Raw genomic sequence first — 22,540 nt, 5'->3', positions numbered from 1 at the left:
TGGAGACCAAGACCATCCCTGTAGTACTATAGCTGCTGACCAAGACCATCCCTGTAGTACTGTAGCTGGAGACCAAGACCATCCCTGTAGTACTGTAGCTGGAGACCAAGACCATCCCTGTAGTACTGTAGCTGGAGACCAAGACCATCCCTGTAGTACTGTAGCTGGAGACCAAGACCATCCCTGTAGTACTGTAGCTGGAGACCAAGACCATCCCTGTAGTACTGTAGCTGGAGAACAAGACCATCCCTGTAGTACTGTAGCTGGAGACCAAGACCATCCCTGTAGTACTGTAGTACTGTAGCAGGAGACCAAGACCATCCCTGTAGTACTGTAGCTGGAGACCAAGACCATCCCTGTAGTACTGTAGCTGGAGACCAAAGTCATCCCTGTAGTACTGTAGCTGGAGACCAAGACCATCCCTGTAGTACTGTAGCTGGAGACCAAGACCATCCCTGTAGTACTGTAGTACTGTAGCTGGAGACCAATACCATCCCTGTAGTACTGTAGCTGGAGACCAAAACCATCCCTGTAGTACTGTAGCTGGAGACCAAGGCCATCCCTGTAGTACTGTAGCTGGAGACCAAGACCATCCCTGTAGTACTGTAGCTGGAGACCAAGACAATCCCTGTAGTACTGTAGCTGGAGACCATCCCTGTAGTACTGTAGTACTGTAGCTGGAGACCAATACCATCCCTGTAGTACTATAGCTGCTGACCAAGACCATCCCTGTAGTACTGTAGCTGGAGACCAAGACCATCCCTGTAGTACTGTAGCTGGAGACCATCCCTGTAGTACTGTAGCTGGAGACCAAGACCATCCCTGTAGTACTGTAGCTGGAGACCAAGACCATCCCTGTAGTACTGTAGCTAGAGACCAAGACCATCCCTGTAGTACTGTAGCTGGAGAACAAGACCATCCCTGTAGTACTGTAGCTGGAGACCAAGACCATCCCTGTAGTACTGTAGTACTGTAGCAGGAGACCAAGACCATCCCTGTAGTACTGTAGCTGGAGACCATCCCTGTAGTACTGTAGCTGGAGACCAAGACCATCCCTGTAGTACTGTAGCTGGAGAACAAGACCATCCCTGTAGTACTGTAGCTGGAGAGCAAGACCATCCCTGTAGTACGGTAGTACTGTAGCAGGAGACCAAGACCACCCTGTAGTACTTTAGCTGGAGACCAAGACCATCCCTGTAGTACTGTAGCTGGAGACCAAAGCCATCCCTGTAGTACTGTAGCTGGAGACCAAGACCATCCCTGTAGTACTGTAGCTGGAGACCAAGAACATCCCTGTAGTACTGTAGCTGGAGACCAAGACCATCCCTGTAGTACTGTAGTACTGTAGCTGGAGACCAAGACCATCCCTGTAGTACTGTAGCTGGAGACCAAGACCATAACTGTAGTACTGTAGCTGGAGACCAAGACCATCCCTGTAGTACTGTAGTACTGTAGCTGGAGACCAAGACCATCCCTGTAGTACTGTAGCTGGAGACCAAGACCATCCCTGTAGTACTGTAGCTGGAGACCAACACCATCCCTGTAGTACTGTAGCTGGAGACCAACACCATCCCTGTAGTACTGTAGTACTGTAGCTGGAGACCAAGGCCATCCCTGTAGTACTGTAGTACTGTAGCTGGAGACCAAGGCCATCCCTGTAGTACTGTAGCTGGAGACCAAGACCATCCCTGTAGTACTGTAGCTGGAGACCAAGGCAATCCCTGTAGTACTGTAGCTGGAGACCATCCCTGTAGTACTGTAGCTGGAGACCAAGACCATCCCTGTAGTACTGTAGTACTGTAGCTGGAGACCAAGACCATCCCTGTAGTACTGTAGCTGGAGACCAAGACCATCCCTGTAGTACTGTAGTACTGTAGCTGGAGACCAAGACCATCCCTGTAGTACTGTAGCTGGAGACCAAGACCATCCCTGTAGTACTGTAGCTGGAGACCAAGGCCATCCCTGTAGTACTGTAGCTGGAGACCAAGACCATCCCTGTAGTACTGTAGCTGGAGACCAAGGCAATCCCTGTAGTACTGTAGCTGGAGACCATCCCTGTAGTACTGTAGCTGGAGACCAATACCATCCCTGTAGTACTGTAGCTGGAGACCATCCCTGTAGTACTGTAGCTGGAGACCAAGACCATCCCTGTAGTACTGTAGCTGGAGAACAAGACCATCCCTGTAGTACTGTAGCTGGAGACCAAGACCATCCCTGTAGTACTGTAGTACTGTAGCAGGAGACCAAGACCATCCCTGTAGTACTGTAGCTGGAGACCAAGACCATCCCTGTAGTACTGTAGCTGGAGACCAAAGCCATCCCTGTAGTACTGTAGCTGGAGACCAAGACCATCCCTGTAGTACTGTAGTACTGTAGCTGGAGACCAAGACCATCCCTGTAGTACTGTAGCTGGAGCCCAACACCATCCCTGTAGTACTGTAGCTGGAGACCAACACCATCCCTGTAGTACTGTAGTACTGTAGCTGGAGACCAAGGCCATCCCTGTAGTACTGTAGTACTGTAGCTGGAGACCAAGACCATCCCTGTAGTACTGTAGCTGGAGACCAAGACCATCCCTGTAGTAGTGTAGTACTGTAGCTGGAGACCAAGACCATCCCTGTAGTACTGTAGCTGGAGACCAAGACCATCCCTGTAGTACTGTAGCTGGAGACCAAGACCATCCCTGTAGTACTGTAGCTGGAGACCAAGACCATCCCTGTAGTACTGTAGCTGGAGACCAACACCATCCCTGTAGTACTGTAGTGCTGTAGCTGGAGACCAAGGCCATCCCTGTAGTACTGTAGTACTGTAGCTGGAGACCAAGACCATCCCTGTAGTACTGTAGCTGGAGACCAAGACCATCCCTGTAGTACTGTAGCTGGAGACCAAGACCATCCCTGTAGTACTGTAGTACTGTAGCTGGAGACCAAGACCATCCCTGTAGTACTGTAGCTGGAGACCAAGACCATCCCTTTAGTACTGTAGCTGGAGACCAAGGCCATCCATGTAGTACTGTAGCTGGAGACCAAGACCATCCCTGTAGTACTGTAGCTGGAGACCAAGACAATCCCTTTAGTACTGTAGCTGGAGACCAAGACCATCCCTGTAGTACTGTAGCTGGAGACCAAGACCATCCCTGTAGTACTGTAGTACTGTAGCTGGAGACCAAGACCATCCCTGTAGTACTGTAGCTGGAGACCAAGACCATCCCTGTAGTACTGTAGCTGGAGACCAAGGCCATCTCTGTAGTACTGTAGCTGGAGACCAAGACCATCCCTGTAGTACTGTAGCTGGAGACCATCCCTGTAGTACTGTAGTACTGTAGCTGGAGACCAAGACCATCTCTGTAGTACTGTAGCTGGAGACCATCCCTGTAGTACTGTAGCTGGAGACCAAGACCATCCCTGTAGTACTGTAGCTGGAGACCAAGACCATCCCTGTAGTACTGTAGCTGGAGAACAAGACCATCCCTGTAGTACTGTAGCTGGAGACCAAGACCATCCCTGTAGTACTGTAGTACTGTAGCAGGAGACCAAGACCATCCCTGTAGGACTGTAGCTGGAGACCAAGACCATCCCTGTAGTACTGTAGCTGGAGACCAAAGCCATCCCTGTAGTACTGTAGCTGGAGACCAAGACCATCCCTGTAGTACTGTAGCTGGAGACCAAGACCATCCCTGTAGTACTGTAGCTGGAGCCCAACACCATCCCTGTAGTACTGTAGCTGGAGACCAACACCATCCCTGTAGTACTGTAGTACTGTAGCTGGAGACCAAGGCCATCCCTGTAGTACTGTAGTACTGTAGCTGGAGACCAAGACCATCCCTGTAGTACTGTAGCTGGAGACCAAGACCATCCCTGTAGTACTGTAGTACTGTAGCTGGAGACCAAGACCATCCCTGTAGTACTGTAGCTGGAGACCAAGACCATCCCTGTAGTACTGTAGCTGGAGACCAAGACCATCCCTGTAGTACTGTAGCTGGAGACCAACACCATCCCTGTAGTACTGTAGCTGGAGACCAACACCATCCCTGTAGTACTGTAGTACTGTAGCTGGAGACCAAGGCCATCCCTGTAGTACTGTAGTACTGTAGCTGGAGACCAAGACCATCCCTGTAGTACTGTAGCTGGAGACCAAGACCATCCCTGTAGTACTGTAGTACTGTAGCTGGAGACCAAGACCATCCCTGTAGTACTGTAGCTGGAGACCAAGACCATCCCTGTAGTACTGTAGCTGGAGACCAAGGCCATCCCTGTAGTACTGTAGCTGGAGACCAAGACCATCCCTGTAGTACTCTAGCTGGAGACCAAGACAATCCCTGTAGTACTGTAGCTGGAGACCAAGACCATCCCTGTAGTACTGTAGCTGGAGACCAAGACCATCCCTGTAGTACTGTAGTACTGTAGCTGGAGACCAAGACCATCCCTGTAGTACTGTAGCTGGAGACCAAGACCATCCCTGTAGTACTGTAGCTGGAGACCAAGGCCATCCCTGTAGTACTGTAGCTGGAGACCAAGACCATCCCTGTAGTACTGTAGCTGGAGACCATCCCTGTAGTACTGTAGTACTGTAGCTGGAGACCAAGACCATCCCTGTAGTACTGTAGCTGGAGACCATCCCTGTAGTACTGTAGCTGGAGACCAAGACCATCCCTGTAGTACTGTAGCTGGAGAACAAGACCATCCCTGTAGTACTGTAGCTGGAGACCAAGACCATCCCTCTAGTTCTGTAGTACTATAGCAGGAGACCAAGACCATCCCTGTAGTACTGTAGCTGGAGACCAAGACCATCCCTGTAGTACTGTAGCTGGAGACCAAAGCCATCCCTGTAGTACTGTAGCTGGAGACCAAGACCATCCCTGTAGTACTGTAGCTGGAGACCAAGACCATCCCTGTAGTACTGTAGCTGGAGCCCAACACCATCCCTGTAGTACTGTAGCTGGAGACCAAGACCATCCCTGTAGTACTGTAGTACTGTAGCTGGAGACCAAGGCCATCCCTGTAGTACTGTACCTGGAGACCAAGACCATCCCTGTAGTACTGTAGCTGGAGACCAAGACCATCCCTGTAGTACTGTAGCTGGAGACCAAGACCATCCCTGTAGTACTGTAGCTGGAGACCAACACCATCCCTGTAGTACTGTAGCTGGAGACCAACACCATCACTGTAGTACTGTAGCTGGAGACCAAGGCCATCCCTGTAGTACTGTAGTACTGTAGCTGGAGACCAAGACCATCCCTGTAGTACTGTAGCTGGAGACCAAGACCATCCCTGTAGTACTGTAGCTGGAGACCAAGACCATCCCTGTAGTACTGTAGTACTGTTGCTGGAGACCAAGACCATCCCTGTAGTACTGTAGCTGGAGGCCAAGACCATCCCTGTAGTACTGTAGCTGGAGACCAAGGCCATCCCTGTAGTACTGTAGCTGGAGACCAAGACCATCCCTGTAGTACTGTAGCTGGAGACCAAGACAATCCCTGTAGTACTGTAGCTGGAGACCATCCCTGTAGTACTGTAGTACTGTAGCTGGAGACCAAGACCATCCCTGTAGTACTGTAGCTGGAGACCATCCCTGTAGTACTGTAGCTGGAGACCATCCCTGTAGTACTGTAGCTGGAGACCAAGACCATCCCTGTAGTACTGTAGCTGGAGACCAAGACCATCCCTGTAGTACTGTAGCTGGAGACCAAGACAATCCCTGTAGTACTGTAGCTGGAGACCATCCCTGTAGTACTGTAGTACTGTAGCTGGAGACCATCCCTGTAGTACTGTAGCTGGAGACCATCCCTGTAGTACTGTAGCTGGAGACCAAGACCATCCCTGTAGTACTGTAGCTGGAGACCAAGACCATCCCTGTAGTACTGTAGCTGGAGACCATCCCTGTAGTACTGTAGCTGGAGACCAAGACCATCCCTGTAGTACTGTAGCTGGAGAACAAGACCATCCCTGTAGTACTGTAGCTGGAGACCAAGACCATCCCTGTAGTACTGTAGTACTGTAGCAGGAGACCAAGACCATCCCTGTAGTACTGTAGCTGGAGACCAAGACCATCCCTGTAGTACTGTAGCTGGAGACCAAGCCATCCCTGTAGTACTGTAGCTGGAGACCAAGACCATCCCTGTAGTACTGTAGTACTGTAGCTGGAGACCAAGACCATCCCTGTAGTACTGTAGCTGGAGCCCAACACCATCCCTGTAGTACTGTAGCTGGAGACCAACACCATCCCTGTAGTACTGTAGTACTGTAGCTGGAGACCAAGGCCATCCCTGTAGTACTGTAGTACTGTAGCTGGAGACCAAGACCATCCCTGTAGTACTGTAGCTGGAGACCAAGACCATCCCTGTAGTACTGTAGTACTGTAGCTGGAGACCAAGACCATCCCTGTAGTACTGTAGCTGGAGACCAAGACCATCCCTGTAGTACTGTAGCTGGAGACCAAGACCATCCCTGTAGTACTGTAGCTGGAGACCAAGACCATCCCTGTAGTACTGTAGCTGGAGACCAACACCATCCCTGTAGTACTGTAGTGCTGTAGCTGGAGACCAAGGCCATCCCTGTAGTACTGTAGTACTGTAGCTGGAGACCAAGACCATCCCTGTAGTACTGTAGCTGGAGACCAAGACCATCCCTGTAGTACTGTAGCTGGAGACCAAGACCATCCCTGTAGTACTGTAGTACTGTAGCTGGAGACCAAGACCATCCCTGTAGTACTGTAGCTGGAGACCAAGACCATCCCTGTAGTACTGTAGCTGGAGACCAAGGCCATCCATGTAGTACTGTAGCTGGAGACCAAGACCATCCCTGTAGTACTGTAGCTGGAGACCAAGACAATCCCTGTAGTACTGTAGCTGGAGACCAAGACCATCCCTGTAGTACTGTAGCTGGAGACCAAGACCATCCCTGTAGTACTGTAGTACTGTAGCTGGAGACCAAGACCATCCCTGTAGTACTGTAGCTGGAGACCAAGACCATCCCTGTAGTACTGTAGCTGGAGACCAAGGCCATCCCTGTAGTACTGTAGCTGGAGACCAAGACCATCCCTGTAGTACTGTAGCTGGAGACCATCCCTGTAGTACTGTAGTACTGTAGCTGGAGACCAAGACCATCTCTGTAGTACTGTAGCTGGAGACCATCCCTGTAGTACTGTAGCTGGAGACCAAGACCATCCCTGTAGTACTGTAGCTGGAGACCAAGACCATCCCTGTAGTACTGTAGCTGGAGAACAAGACCATCCCTGTAGTACTGTAGCTGGAGACCAAGACCATCCCTGTAGTACTGTAGTACTGTAGCAGGAGACCAAGACCATCCCTGTAGGACTGTAGCTGGAGACCAAGACCATCCCTGTAGTACTGTAGCTGGAGACCAAAGCCATCCCTGTAGTACTGTAGCTGGAGACCAAGACCATCCCTGTAGTACTGTAGTACTGTAGCTGGAGACCAAGACCATCCCTGTAGTACTGTAGCTGGAGCCCAACACCATCCCTGTAGTACTGTAGCTGGAGACCAACACCATCCCTGTAGTACTGTAGTACTGTAGCTGGAGACCAAGGCCATCCCTGTAGTACTGTAGTACTGTAGCTGGAGACCAAGACCATCCCTGTAGTACTGTAGCTGGAGACCAAGACCATCCCTGTAGTACTGTAGTACTGTAGCTGGAGACCAAGACCCTCCCTGTAGTACTGTAGCTGGAGACCAAGACCATCCCTGTAGTACTGTAGCTGGAGACCAAGACCATCCCTGTAGTACTGTAGCTGGAGACCAACACCTTCCCTGTAGTACTGTAGCTGGAGACCAACACCATCCCTGTAGTACTGTAGTACTGTAGCTGGAGACCAAGGCCATCCCTGTAGTACTGTAGTACTGTAGCTGGAGACCAAGACCATCCCTGTAGTACTGTAGCTGGAGACCAAGACCATCCCTGTAGTACTGTAGTACTGTAGCTGGAGACCAAGACCATCCCTGTAGTACTGTAGCTAGAGACCAAGACCATCCCTGTAGTACTGTAGCTGGAGACCAAGGCCATCCCTGTAGTACTGTAGCTGGAGACCAAGACCATCCCTGTAGTACTCTAGCTGGAGACCAAGACAATCCCTGTAGTACTGTAGCTGGAGACCAAGACCATCCCTGTAGTACTGTAGCTGGAGACCAAGACCATCCCTGTAGTACTGTAGTACTGTAGCTGGAGACCAAGACCATCCCTGTAGTACTGTAGCTGGAGACCAAGACCATCCCTGTAGTACTGTAGCTGGAGACCAAGGCCATCCCTGTAGTACTGTAGCTGGAGACCAAGACCATCCCTGTAGTACTGTAGCTGGAGACCATCCCTGTAGTACTGTAGTACTGTAGCTGGAGACCAAGACCATCCCTGTAGTACTGTAGCTGGAGACCATCCCTGTAGTACTGTAGCTGGAGACCAAGACCATCCCTGTAGTACTGTAGCTGGAGAACAAGACCATCCCTGTAGTACTGTAGCTGGAGACCAAGACCATCCCTGTAGTACTGTAGTACTATAGCAGGAGACCAAGACCATCCCTGTAGTACTGTAGCTGGAGACCAAGACCATCCCTGTAGTACTGTAGCTGGAGACCAAAGCCATCCCTGTAGTACTGTAGCTGGAGACCAAGACCATCCCTGTAGTACTGTAGTACTGTAGCTGGAGACCAAGACCATCCCTGTAGTACTGTAGCTGGAGCCCAACACCATCCCTGTAGTACTGTAGCTGGAGACCAAGACCATCCCTGTAGTACTGTAGTACTGTAGCTGGAGACCAAGGCCATCCCTGTAGTACTGTAGTACTGTACCTGGAGACCAAGACCATCCCTGTAGTACTGTAGCTGGAGACCAAGACCATCCCTGTAGTACTGTAGCTGGAGACCAAGACCATCCCTGTAGTACTGTAGCTGGAGACCAACACCATCCCTGTAGTACTGTAGCTGGAGACCAACACCATCACTGTAGTACTGTAGCTGGAGACCAAGGCCATCCCTGTAGTACTGTAGTACTGTAGCTGGAGACCAAGACCATCCCTGTAGTACTGTAGCTGGAGACCAAGACCATCCCTGTAGTACTGTAGCTGGAGACCAAGACCATCCCTGTAGTACTGTAGTACTGTTGCTGGAGACCAAGACCATCCCTGTAGTACTGTAGCTGGAGGCCAAGACCATCCCTGTAGTACTGTAGCTGGAGACCAAGGCCATCCCTGTAGTACTGTAGCTGGAGACCAAGACCATCCCTGTAGTACTGTAGCTGGAGACCAAGACAATCCCTGTAGTACTGTAGCTGGAGACCATCCCTGTAGTACTGTAGTACTGTAGCTGGAGACCAAGACCATCCCTGTAGTACTGTAGCTGGAGACCATCCCTGTAGTACTGTAGCTGGAGACCATCCCTGTAGTACTGTAGCTGGAGACCAAGACCATCCCTGTAGTACTGTACCTGGAGACCAAGACCATCCCTGTAGTACTGTAGCTGGAGACCAAGACAATCCCTGTAGTACTGTAGCTGGAGACCATCCCTGTAGTACTGTAGTACTGTAGCTGGAGACCATCCCTGTAGTACTGTAGCTGGAGACCATCCCTGTAGTACTGTAGCTGGAGACCAAGACCATCCCTGTAGTACTGTAGCTGGAGACCAAGACCATCCCTGTAGTACTGTAGCTGGAGACCATCCCTGTAGTACTGTAGCTGGAGACCAAGACCATCCCTGTAGTACTGTAGCTGGAGAACAAGACCATCCCTGTAGTACTGTAGCTGGAGACCAAGACCATCCCTGTAGTACTGTAGTACTGTAGCAGGAGACCAAGACCATCCATGTAGTACTGTAGCTGGAGACCAAGACCATCCCTGTAGTACTGTAGCTGGAGACCAAAGCCATCCCTGTAGTACTGTAGCTGGAGACCAAGACCATCCCTGTAGTACTGTAGTACTGTAGCTGGAGACCAAGACCATCCCTGTAGTACTGTAGCTGGAGCCCAACACCATCCCTGTAGTACTGTAGCTGGAGACCAACACCATCCCTGTAGTACTGTAGTACTGTAGCTGGAGACCAAGGCCATCCCTGTAGTACTGTAGTACTGTAGCTGGAGACCAAGACCATCCCTGTAGTACTGTAGCTGGAGACCAAGACCATCCCTGTAGTACTGTAGTACTGTAGCTGGAGACCAAGACCATCCCTGTAGTACTGTAGCTGGAGACCAAGACCATCCCTGTAGTACTGTAGCTGGAGACCAAGACCATCCCTGTAGTACTGTAGCTGGAGACCAACACCATCCCTGTAGTACTGTAGCTGGAGACCAACACCATCCCTGTAGTACTGTAGTGCTGTAGCTGGAGACCAAGGCCATCCCTGTAGTACTGTAGTACTGTAGCTGGAGACCAAGACCATCCCTGTAGTACTGTAGCTGGAGACCAAGACCATCCCTGTAGTACTGTAGCTGGAGACCAAGACCATCCCTGTAGTACTGTAGCTGGAGACCAAGACCATCCCTGTAGTACTGTAGCTGGAGACCAAGACCATCCCTGTAGTACTGTAGCTGGAGACCAAGGCCATCCCTGTAGTACTGTAGCTGGAGACCAAGACCATCCCTGTAGTACTGTAGCTGGAGACCAAGACAATCCCTGTAGTACTGTAGCTGGAGACCAAGACCATCCCTGTAGTACTGTAGCTGGAGACCAAGACCATCCCTGTAGTACTGTAGCTGGAGACCAAGGCCATCCCTGTAGTACTGTAGCTGGAGACCAAGACCATCCCTGTAGTACTGTAGCTGGAGACCATCCCTGTAGTACTGTAGTAGTGTAGCTGGAGACCAAGACCATCTCTGTAGTACTGTAGCTGGAGACCATCCCTGTAGTACTGTAGCTGGAGACCAAGACCATCCCTGTAGTACTGTAGCTGGAGACCAAGACCATCCCTGTAGTACTGTAGCTGGAGAACAAGACCATCCCTGTAGTACTGTAGCTGGAGAACAAGACCATCCCTGTAGTACTGTAGCTGGAGACCAAGACCATCCCTGTAGTACTGTAGTACTGTAGCAGGAGACCAAGACCATCCCTGTAGGACTGTAGCTGGAGACCAAGACCATCCCTGTAGTACTGTAGCTGGAGACCAAAGCCATCCCTGTAGTACTGTAGCTGGAGACCAAGACCATCCCTGTAGTACTGTAGTACTGTAGCTGGAGACCAAGACCATCCCTGTAGTACTGTAGCTGGAGCCCAACACCATCCCTGTAGTACTGTAGCTGGAGACCAACACCATCCCTGTAGTACTGTAGTACTGTAGCTGGAGACCAAGGCCATCCCTGTAGTACTGTAGTACTGTAGCTGGAGACCAAGACCATCCCTGTAGTACTGTAGCTGGAGACCAAGACCATCCCTGTAGTACTGTAGTACTGTAGCTGGAGACCAAGACCATCCCTGTAGTACTGTAGCTGGAGACCAAGACCATCCCTGTAGTACTGTAGCTGGAGACCAACACCATCCCTGTAGTACTGTAGCTGGAGACCAACACCATCCCTGTAGTACTGTAGTACTGTAGCTGGAGACCAAGGCCATCCCTGTTGTACTGTAGTACTGTAGCTGGAGACCAAGACCATCCCTGTAGTACTGTAGCTGGAGACCAAGACCATCCCTGTAGTACTGTAGTACTGTAGCTGGAGACCAAGACCATCCCTGTAGTACTGTAGCTGGAGACCAAGACCATCCCTGTAGTACTGTAGCTGGAGACCAAGGCCATCCCTGTAGTACTGTAGCTGGAGACCAAGACCATCCCTGTAGTACTGTAGCTGGAGACCAAGACAATCCCTGTAGTACTGTAGCTGGAGACCAAGACCATCCCTGTAGTACTGTAGCTGGAGACCAAGACCATCCCTGTAGTACTGTAGTACTGTAGCTGGAGACCAAGACCATCCCTGTAGTACTGTAGCTGGAGACCAAGACCATCCCTGTAGTACTGTAGCTGGAGACCAAGGCCATCCCTGTAGTACTGTAGCTGGAGACCAAGACCAACCCTGTAGTACTGTAGCTGGAGACCATCCCTGTAGTACTGTAGTACTGTAGCTGGAGACCAAGACCATCCCTGTAGTACTGTAGCTGGAGACCATCCCTGTAGTACTGTAGCTGGAGACCAAGACCATCCCTGTAGTACTGTAGCTGGAGACCAAGACCATCCCTGTAGTACTGTAGCTGGAGAACAAGACCATCCCTGTAGTACTGTAGCTGGAGACCAAGACCATCCCTGTAGTACTGTAGTACTATAGCAGGAGACCAAGACCATCCCTGTAGTACTGTAGCTGGAGACCAAGACCATCCCTGTAGTACTGTAGCTGGAGACCAAAGCCATCCCTGTAGTACTGTAGCTGGAGACCAAGACCATCCCTGTAGTACTGTAGTACTGTAGCTGGAGACCAAGACCATCCCTGTAGTACTGTAGCTGGAGCCCAACACCATCCCTGTAGTACTGTAGCTGGAGACCAAGACCATCCCTGTAGTACTGTAGTACTGTAGCTGGAGACCAAGGCCATCCCTGTAGTACTGTAGTACTGTAGCTGGAGACCAAGACCATCCCTGTAGTACTGTAGCTGGAGAACAAGACCATCCCTGTAGTACTGTAGTACTGTAGCTGGAGACCAAGACCATCCCTGTAGTACTGTAGCTGGAGACCAAGACCATCCCTGTAGTACTGTAGCTGGAGACCAAGACCATCCCTGTAGTACTGTAGCTGGAGACCAACACCATCACTGTAGTACTGTAGCTGGAGACCAAGGCCATCCCTGTAGTACTGTAGTACTGTAGCTGGAGACCAAGACCATCCCTGTAGTACTGTAGCTGGAGACCAAGACCATCCCTGTAGTACTGTAGCTGGAGACCAAGACCATCCCTGTAGTACTGTAGTACTGTTGCTGGAGACCAAGACCATCCCTGTAGTACTGTAGCTGGAGGCCAAGACCATCCCTGTAGTACTGTAGCTGGAGACCAACACCATCCCTGTAGTACTGTAGCTGGAGACCAAGACCATCCCTGTAGTACTGTAGTACTGTAGCTGGAGACCAAGGCCATCCCTGTAGTACTGTAGTACTGTAGCTGGAGACCAAGACCATCCCTGTAGTACTGTAGCTGGAGAACAAGACCATCCCTGTAGTACTGTAGTACTGTAGCTGGAGACCAAGACCATCCCTGTAGTACTGTAGCTGGAGACCAAGACCATCCCTGTAGTACTGTAGCTGGAGACCAAGACCATCCCTGTAGTACTGTAGCTGGAGACCAACACCATCCCTGTAGTACTGTAGCTGGAGACCAACACCATCACTGTAGTACTGTAGCTGGAGACCAAGGCCATCCCTGTAGTACTGTAGTACTGTAGCTGGAGACCAAGACCATCCCTGTAGTACTGTAGCTGGAGACCAAGACCATCCCTGTAGTACTGTAGTACTGTTGCTGGAGACCAAGACCATCCCTGTAGTACTGTAGCTGGAGACCATCCCTGTAGTACTGTAGTACTGTAGCTGGAGACCAAGACCATCCCTGTAGTACTGTAGCTGGAGACCATCCCTGTAGTACTGTAGCTGGAGACCAAGACCATCCCTGTAGTACTGTAGCTGGAGACCAAGACAATCCCTGTAGTACTGTAGCTGGAGACCATCCCTGTAGTACTGTAGTACTGTAGCTGGAGACCATCCCTGTAGTACTGTAGCTGGAGACCATCCCTGTAGTACTGTAGCTGGAGACCAAGACCATCCCTGTAGTACTGTAGCTGGAGACCAAGACCATCCCTGTAATACTGTAGTACTGTAGCAGGAGACCAAGACCATCCCTGTAGTACTGTAGCTGGAGACCAAGACCATCCCTGTAGTACTGTAGCTGGAGACCAAGGCCATCCCTGTAGTACTGTAGTACTGTAGCTGGAGACCAAGACCATCCCTGTAGTACTGTAGCTGGAGACCAAGACCATTCCTGTAGTACTGTAGTACTGTAGCTGGAGACCAACACCATCCCTGTAGTACTGTAGCTGGAGACCAAGACCATCCCTGTAGTACTGTAGTACTGTAGCTGGAGACCAAGGCCATCCCTGTAGTACTGTAGTACTGTAGCTGGAGACCAAGACCATCCCTGTAGTACTGTAACTGGAGACCAAGACCATCCCTGTAGTACTGTAGTACTGTAGCTGGAGACCAAGACCATCCCTGTAGTACTGTAGCTGGAGACCAAGACCATCCCTGTAGTACTGTAGCTGGAGACCAAGACCATCCCTGTAGTACTGTAGCTGGAGACCAAGACCATCCCTGTAGTACTGTAGCTGGAGACCAAGACCATCCCTGTAGTACTTTAGCTTTTTTCCCGTACTGGTCCCCCGTGGGAATCGAACCCACAACCCTGGCGTTGCAAACACCATGCTCTACCAACTGAGCCACACGGATCTAAACCACAGACTTCTAAACTACAGACTTCTAAGCTAAAGTATATACAGCAGCCAACCCCCCAGTTCTTCTTCATCTGACCACCATGTTGTTTCTGCTCCGTCTGACCACCATGTTGTTTCTGCTCCGTCTGACCACCATGTTGTTTCTGCTCAATCTGACCACCATGTTGTTTCTGCTCCATCTGACCACCATGTTGTTTCTGCTCAATCTGACCACCATGTTGTTTCTGCTCAATCTGACCACCATGTTGTTTCTGCTTCATCTGACCACCATGTTGTTTCTGCTCAATCTGACCACCATGTTGTTTCTGCTCTGTCTGACCACCATGTTGTTTCTTCTCCCCAGGTACGGTGGCTGCATCATCCTCCTCGTCTTCCTCGTCCCCCTCCTCCAGCTCTCTAACAGCAGCGGTGATGTTGACGCTAGCCAACACTCCTGTGTCGTCCTCTTCCTCCTCTCAGAACTCTGTGGTGTCTGTAGAGTGTAGGTGACCCCTCCCAACCTTCTGAGGCCCAGGACACCCCCTCTCCCCTCCCAACCTTCTGAGGCCCAGGACACCCCTCACCCTCCCAACCTTCTGAGGCCCAGGACACCTCCTCACCCTCCCAACCTTCTGAGGCCCAGGACACCCCCTCACCCTCCCAACCTTCTGAGGCCCAGGACACCCCCTCACCCCTCCCAACCTTCTGAGGCCCAGGACAACCCCTCACCCTCCCAACCTTCTGAGGCCCAGGACACCCCTCACCCCTCCCAACCTTCTCAGGCCCAGGACAACCCCTCACCCACCCAACCTTCTGAGGCCCAGGACACCCCTCACCCTCCCAACCTTCTGAGGCCCCAGGACACCCCTCACCCTCCCAACCTCCCAACCTTCTGAGGCCCAGGACACCCCTCACCCTCCCAACCTCCCAACCTTCTGAGACCCAGGACACCCCCTCACCCTCCCAACCTTCTGAGGCCCAGGACACCCCCTCACCCCTCCAACCTTCTGAGGCCCAGGACACCCCTCACCCCTCCCAACCTTCTGAGGCCCAGGACACCCCTCACCCTTCCCAACCTTCTGAGGCCCAGGACACCCCTCACCCCTCCCAACCTTCTGAGGCCCAGGACACCTCCTCACCCCTCCCAACCTTCTGAGGCCCAGGACACCTCCTCACCCCTCCCAACCTTCTGAGGCCCAGGACACCCCTCACCCTCCCAACCTTCTCCCAACCTTTTACCCAGGCCCCACAACCTCCACCTATACCCTATATTCACCCTGACCCAACAGAACAGCCCCCAACCAGGCACCATCACCCTCATCTCCACCACTCCCAAGCCCCACTGGCTTCACCACCTCCACCCTAACACCCCACACCCAGGCCCGTCCACACCAACACCCTTCCAACAGAACAGCCAACCCACCCAGGGCCGTCCACACCAACCTCCACCCTGTAACTACAGCAGGGACCAGAGACGACAGAGAAACAAACAAGACGACCATTTTTATATCCGCAGCTGTTTCTGTTGGCAAGCTAATTGCACTCAAGTGCACTCTTATGATGATTGGGTGGAAGAATACAATGACAACAAAAGTACAAACGTGTTTTTCCTTAAATTGATAGACATTTATAAGAGCTGTTTTCTAAAAGCTATAATTATATTACGTCTGATGTGTTTATTTAATATGGGTTAGGGATGTCGTGTACTGTGTAGTCTGCCATCTTCTGTTGTATCCTATACAGAATGTCAATGCCACATTGGCATGTAGTGTGTACTCAAAGTAACCTTGCCACATATTTTCTCTGTCCCCCTCTCACTCTCGTGATCACGAAGGTTTATAGCATTAGACTGAAGGTTTATAGCATTAGACTGAAGGTTTATAGCGTTAGACTGAAGGTTTATAGCATTAGACTGAAGGTTTATAGCGTTAGACTGAAGGTTTATAGCATTAGACTGAAGGTTTATAGCGTTAGAGTGAAGGTTTATAGCATTAGAGTGAAGGTTTATAGCGTTAGACTGAAGGTTTATAGCGTTAGACTGAAGGTTTCTAGCATTAGACTGAAGGTTTCTAGCATTAGACTGAAGGTTTATAGCATTAGAGTGAAGGTTTATAGCATTAGACTGAAGGTTTATAGCATTAGACTGAAGGTTTATAGCATTAGACTGAAGGTTTATAGCATTAGAGTGAAGGTTTATAGCATTAGAGTGAAGGTTTATAGCATTAGACTGAAGGTTTATAGCGTTAGACTGAAGGTTTATAGCGTTAGACTGAAGGTTTATAGCGTTAGACTGAAGGTTTATAGCATTAGACTGAAGGTTTATAGCATTAGACTGAAGGTTTATAGCGTTAGACTGAAGGTTTATAGCATTAGACTGAAGGTTTATAGCATTAGACTGAAGGTTTATAGCATTAGACTGAAGGTTTATAGCATTAGACTGAAGGTTTATAGCATTAGACTGAAGGTTTATAGCATTAGACTGAAGGTTTATAGCGTTAGACTGTAGAACAGAGAATGAATTATGAGAGACAGGTTATGTACATGACAGATATTGGTGTTTATCTAAATATGGTTATTCTAAACATAGTGATTGTAGAGGTTGATGTAGAGAGAAGCAGTGTTCTCCCCAGGGATTTTTAACAAGGTGGTGCTGAGCAGAAAGGACTCCGATTTGGGCATTTCTTAACACCTTTATCTTCCATTTCCTGCAATCTAGAGCAACAAAATTGCCTTAAATTATAAGTAAAAAATATTTATACAGTGCCTTCAGAAATTATCACACCCCTTAACTTATTCCACATATTGTTCTTACAGCCTTTTCAAAATGGATTCAATAGATAATTTTTCTCACCCATATACACACAATACCCCATAATGACAAAGTGAAAGCGTGTTTTTAGATTTTTTTTTTCAAATGTATTGAAAATAAAATACAGAAACATCTAATTTACATAAGTATGTCAATACATGTTAGAATCACCTTTGACAGTGATTACAGCTGTGAGTCTTTCTGGGTAAGTCTGGGTAAGAGCTTTGCACACCTGGATTGTACAACATTTGCACATTATTCTTTAAAAGATTCTTCAAGCTCTTTCAAGTTGCTTGTTGATCATTGCTAGACAGCCATTTTCAAGTCTTGCCATAGATTCTCAAGCTGATTTAAGTTCAAAACTGTAACTTGGCCACTCAGGAACATTCAATGCTGTCTTGGTAAGCAACTTCAGTGTATATTTGGCCTTGTGTTTTAGGTTATTGTCCTGCTGAAAGGTGAATTTGTCTCCCAGTGTCTGTTGTAAAGCAGACTGAACCAGGTTTTCCTCTAGGATTTTGTCTGTGCTTAGCTCTATTCCATTTGTTTTTATCCTAAAAAACTCCCTGGTCCTTGCCGATTACAAGCATACCCATAACATGATGCAGCAGCCACCACCATGCTTGAAAAATATCAAGAGTGGTACTCAGTGATGTGTTGTGTTGGATTTGCCCCGAACATAACGCTTTGTATTCAGAACTAAAAGTTAATTTCTTTGCCACATTTGAAGCTGTTTGACTTGAGTGCCTTATTGCAAACAGGATGCATGTTTTGGACTTTTTTTTTATTACATTTTTTAATTTAACCTTAAATTAACTAGGCAAGTCAGTTAAGAACAAATTCTTGTTTGCAATGATGGCCTACCCCGGCAAAACCCGGCCGACGCCGCCCTATGGGACTCCCAATCACGGCTGGTTGTGATACAGACTGGAATGGATCCAGAGTCTGCAGTGATGCCTCTAGCACTGAGATGCTGTGCCTTAGACCGTTGCGCCACTCGAGAGCCTCTCATCCCTACCACAGGCTTACTTGTTTTCACTCTGTCAATTAGGTTAGTATTGTGGAGGACTTACAATGTTGTTGATCCATCCACAGTGTCCTCCTATCACAGCCATTAAACTCTGTGACTGTTTTAAAGTCACCATTGTTCTAATGGTGAAATCTATGAGCGGTTTCCTTCCTCTCCGGCAACTGAGTTAGGAAGGACGCCTGTATCTTCGTAGTGACTGGGTGTATTGATACACCATCCAAAGTGTAATTAATAACTTCACCATGCTCAAACGGATATTAAATGTCTGCTTTTTTTTACCCGTCTACCAATCGGTGCCCTTCTTTGCGAGGCATTGGAAAACCTCTCTGGTTTTTGTGTTTGATTCTGTGTTTGAAATTCACTGCTCGACTGAGGGACCTTACCGATCATTTTATGTGTGGGATATAGGTATTAGAGGTATTTATTCAAAAATCATGTTAAACAACATTTTTACTCCTGAACTTATTTAGGATGGACATGACAAAGGGGTTGAATACTTATTAACTCAAGACATTTCAACTTTTCAAAAAACAATAATTCCACTTTGACATTATGGTGTATTGTGTGTAGGCCAGTGAAACAACATCTCAATGTAATCCATTTTAAATTTTGGCTGTAATAGGCTGTAAGACAAAGTCAAGGGGTGTGAATACTTTCTGAAGGCACTTACTTTTTTTTTACATATTGACACAACCAGTCCACAAGGTGGAGCAGCCCCCCTCTTCATAGTGACACAGCCAATCCACAAGGTGGAGCAGCCCCCCTCTTCATAGTGACACAGCCAATCCACAAGGTGGAGCAGCCCCACTCTTCATAGTGACACAGCCAGTCCACAAGGTGGAGCAGCGCCCCTCTTCATAGTGACACAGCCAGTCCACAAGGTGGAGCAGCCCCCCTCTTCATAGTGACACAGCCAATCCACAAGGTGGAGCAGCCCCCCTCTTCATAGTGACACAGCCAGTCCACAAGGTGGAGCAGCCCCCCTTTTCATAGTGACACAGCCAGTCCACAAGGTGGAGCAGCCCCCCTCTTCATAGTGACACAGCCAGTCCACAAGGTGGAGCAGCCCCCCTCTTCGTATTGACACAGCCAGTCCACAAGGTGGAGCAGCCCCCCTCTTCATAGTGACACAGCCAGTCCACAAGGTGGAGCAGCCCCCCTCTTCATATTGACACAGCCAGTCCACAAGGTGGAGCAGCCCCCCTCTTCATAGTGACACAGCCAGTCCACAAGGTGGAGCAGCCCCCCTCTTCATAGTGACACAGCCAGTCCACAAGGTGGAGCAGCCCCCTTTTCATAGTGACACAGCCAGTCCACAAGGTGGAGCAGCCCCACTCTTCATAGTGACACAGCCAGTCCACAAGGTGGAGCAGCCCCGCTCTTCATAGTGACACAGCCAGTCCACAAGGTGGAGCAGCCCCCTTTTCATAGTGACACAGCCAGTCCACAAGGTGGAGCAGTCCTGCTCTTCATAGTGACACAGCCAGTCTACAAGGTAAAGAAGCACCGCTCTTCATAGTGTCACAGCCAGTCCTCAAGGTGGAGCAGCCTCCTTTTTCATAGTGACACAGCCAGTCCACAAGGTGGAGCAGCCCCCCTTTTCATAGTGACACAGCCAGTCCACAAGGTGGAGCAGCCCCTCTCTTCATAGTGACAGAGCCAGTCCACAAGGTGGAGTAGCCCCCCCTCTTCATAGTGACACAGCCAGTCCACAAGATGGAGCAGCCCTACTCTTCATAGTGACACAGCCAGTCCACAAGGTGGAGCAGCCCCGCTCTTCATAGTGTCACAGCCAGTCCACAAGGTGGAGCAGCCCCCCTCTTCATAGTGACACAGCCAATCCACAAGGTGGAGCAGCCCCCCTCTTCATAGTGACACAGCCAATCCACAAGGTGGAGCAGCCCCACTCTTCATAGTGACACAGCCAATCCACAAGGTGGAGCAGCCCCACTCTTCATAGTGACACAGCCAGTCCACAAGGTGGAGCAGCGCCCCTCTTCATAGTGACACAGCCAGTCCACAAGGTGGAGCAGCCCCCCTCTTTATAGTGACACAGCCAATCCACAAGGTGGAGCAGCCCCCTCTTCATAGTGACACAGCCAGTCCACAAGGTGGAGCAGCCCCCTCTTCATAGTGACACAGCCAGTCCACAAGGTGGAGCAGCCCCCCTCTTCATAGTGACACAGCCAGTCCACAAGGTGGAGCAGCCCCCCTCTTCGTATTGACACAGCCAGTCCACAAGATGGAGCAGCCCCCCTTTTCATAGTGACACAGCCAGTCCACAAGGTGGAGCAGCCCCCCTCTTCATAGTGACACAGCCAGTCCACAAGGTGGAGCAGCCCCGCTCTTCATAGTGACACAGCCAGTCCACAAGGTGGAGCAGCCCCCTTTTTCATAGTGACACAGCCAGTCCACAAGGTGGAGCAGTCCTGCTCTTCATAGTGACACAGCCAGTCTACAAGGTGAAGAAGCCCCGCTCTTCATAGTGTCACAGCCAGTCCACAAGGTGGAGCAGCCTCCTTTTCATAGTGACACAGCCAATCCACAAGGTGGAGCAGCCCCCCTCTTCATAGTGACACAGCCAATCCACAAGGTGGAGCAGCCCCACTCTTCATAGTGACACAGCCAATCCACAAGGTGGAGCAGCCCCCCTCTTCATAGTGACACAGCCAATCCACAAGGTGGAGCAGCCCCACTCTTCATAGTGACACAGCCAATCCACAAGGTGGAGCAGCCCCACTCTTCATAGTGACACAGCCAGTCCACAAGGTGGAGCAGCGCCCCTCTTCATAGTGACACAGCCAGTCCACAAGGTGGAGCAGCACCCCTCTTCATAGTGACACAGCCAATCCACAAGGTGGAGTAGCCCCCCTCTTCATAGTGACACAGCCAGTCCACAAGATGGAGCAGCCCTACTCTTTATAGTGACACAGCCAGTCCACAAGGTGGAGCAGCCCCGCTCTTCATAGTGTCACAGCCAGTCCACAAGGTGGAGCAGCCCCCCTCTTCATAGTGACACAGCCAATCCACAAGGTGGAGCAGCCCCCCTCTTCATAGTGACACAGCCAATCCACAAGGTGGAGCAGCCCCACTCTTCATAGTGACACAGCCAGTCCACAAGGTGGAGCAGCGCCCCTCTTCATAGTGACACAGCCAGTCCACAAGGTGGAGCAGCCCCCCTCTTCATAGTGACACAGCCAATCCACAAGGTGGAGCAGCCCCCCTCTTCATAGTGACACAGCCAGTCCACAAGGTGGAGCAGCCCCCCTTTTCATAGTTACACAGCCAGTCCACAAGGTGGAGCAGCCCCCCTCTTCATAGTGACACAGCCAGTCCACAAGGTGGAGCAGCCCCCCTCTTCGTATTGACACAGCCAGTCCACAAGGTGGAGCACCCCCCTCTTCATAGTGACACAGCCAGTCCACAAGGTGGAGCAGCCCCCCTCTTCATATTGACACAGCCAGTCCACAAGGTGGAGCAGCCCCCCTCTTCATAGTGACACAGCCAGTCCACAAGGTGGAGCAGCCCCCCTCTTCATAGTGACACAGCCAGTCCACAAGGTGGAGCAGCCCCCCTTTTCATAGTGACACAGCCAGTCCACAAGGTGGAGCAGCCCCCCTCTTCATAGTGACACAGCCAGTCCACAAGGTGGAGCAGCCCCGCTCTTCATAGTGACACAGCCAGTCCACAAGGTGGAGCAGCCCCCCTTTTCATAGTGACACAGCCAGTCCACAAGGTGGAGCAGTCCTGCTCTTCATAGTGACACAGCCAGTCTACAAGGTGAAGAAGCCCCGCTCTTCATAGTGTCACAGCCAGTCCACAAGGTGGAGCGGCCTCCTTTTTCATAGTGACACAGCCAGTCCACAAGGTGGAGCAGCCCCCCTTTTCATAGTGACACAGCCAGTCCACAAGGTGGAGCAGCCCCTCTCTTCATAGTGACAGAGCCAGTCCACAAGGTGGAGTAGCCCCCCTCTTCATAGTGACACAGCCAGTCCACAAGATGGAGCAGCCCTACTCTTCATAGTGACACAGCCAGTCCACAAGGTGGAGCAGCCCCGCTCTTCATAGTGTCACAGCCAGTCCACAAGGTGGAGCAGCCCCGCTCTTCATAGTGTCACAGCCAGTCCACAAGGTGGAGCAGCCCCCCTCTTCATAGTGACACAGCCAGTCCACAAGGTGGAGCAGCCCCGCTCTTCATAGTGACACAGCCAGTCCACAAGGTGGAGCAGCCCCCCTTTTCATAGTGACACAGCCAGTCCACAAGGTGGAGCAGCCCCCCTCTTCATAGTGACACAGCCAGTCCACAAGGT

At 50.5% G+C, this 22,540-nt stretch overlaps 1 protein-coding gene across 1 annotated transcript in view; it reads left to right on the top strand.

Moving 5' to 3' along the window:
* The window catches only part of LOC115201770 (AT-rich interactive domain-containing protein 4B), a 42,213-nt gene extending 25,312 nt beyond the window's left edge, over positions 1 to 16,901 (top strand). Inside the window, exon 5 of the mRNA XM_029765659.1 lies at positions 14,756 to 16,901. Coding sequence (XP_029621519.1) covers positions 14,756 to 14,901 — 146 coding nt within the window. The 3' untranslated portion in view covers positions 14,902 to 16,901. The remainder of the gene's footprint in view (positions 1 to 14,755) is intronic.
* The last annotated feature ends 5,639 nt before the right edge of the window (positions 16,902 to 22,540 follow it).

Source organism: Salmo trutta, chromosome 10 (assembly GCF_901001165.1).
Source record: "Salmo trutta chromosome 10, fSalTru1.1, whole genome shotgun sequence".
NCBI classification, from domain to species: domain Eukaryota; kingdom Metazoa; phylum Chordata; class Actinopteri; order Salmoniformes; family Salmonidae; genus Salmo; species Salmo trutta.
This window is presented reverse-complemented; position numbering and strand designations above follow the sequence as displayed.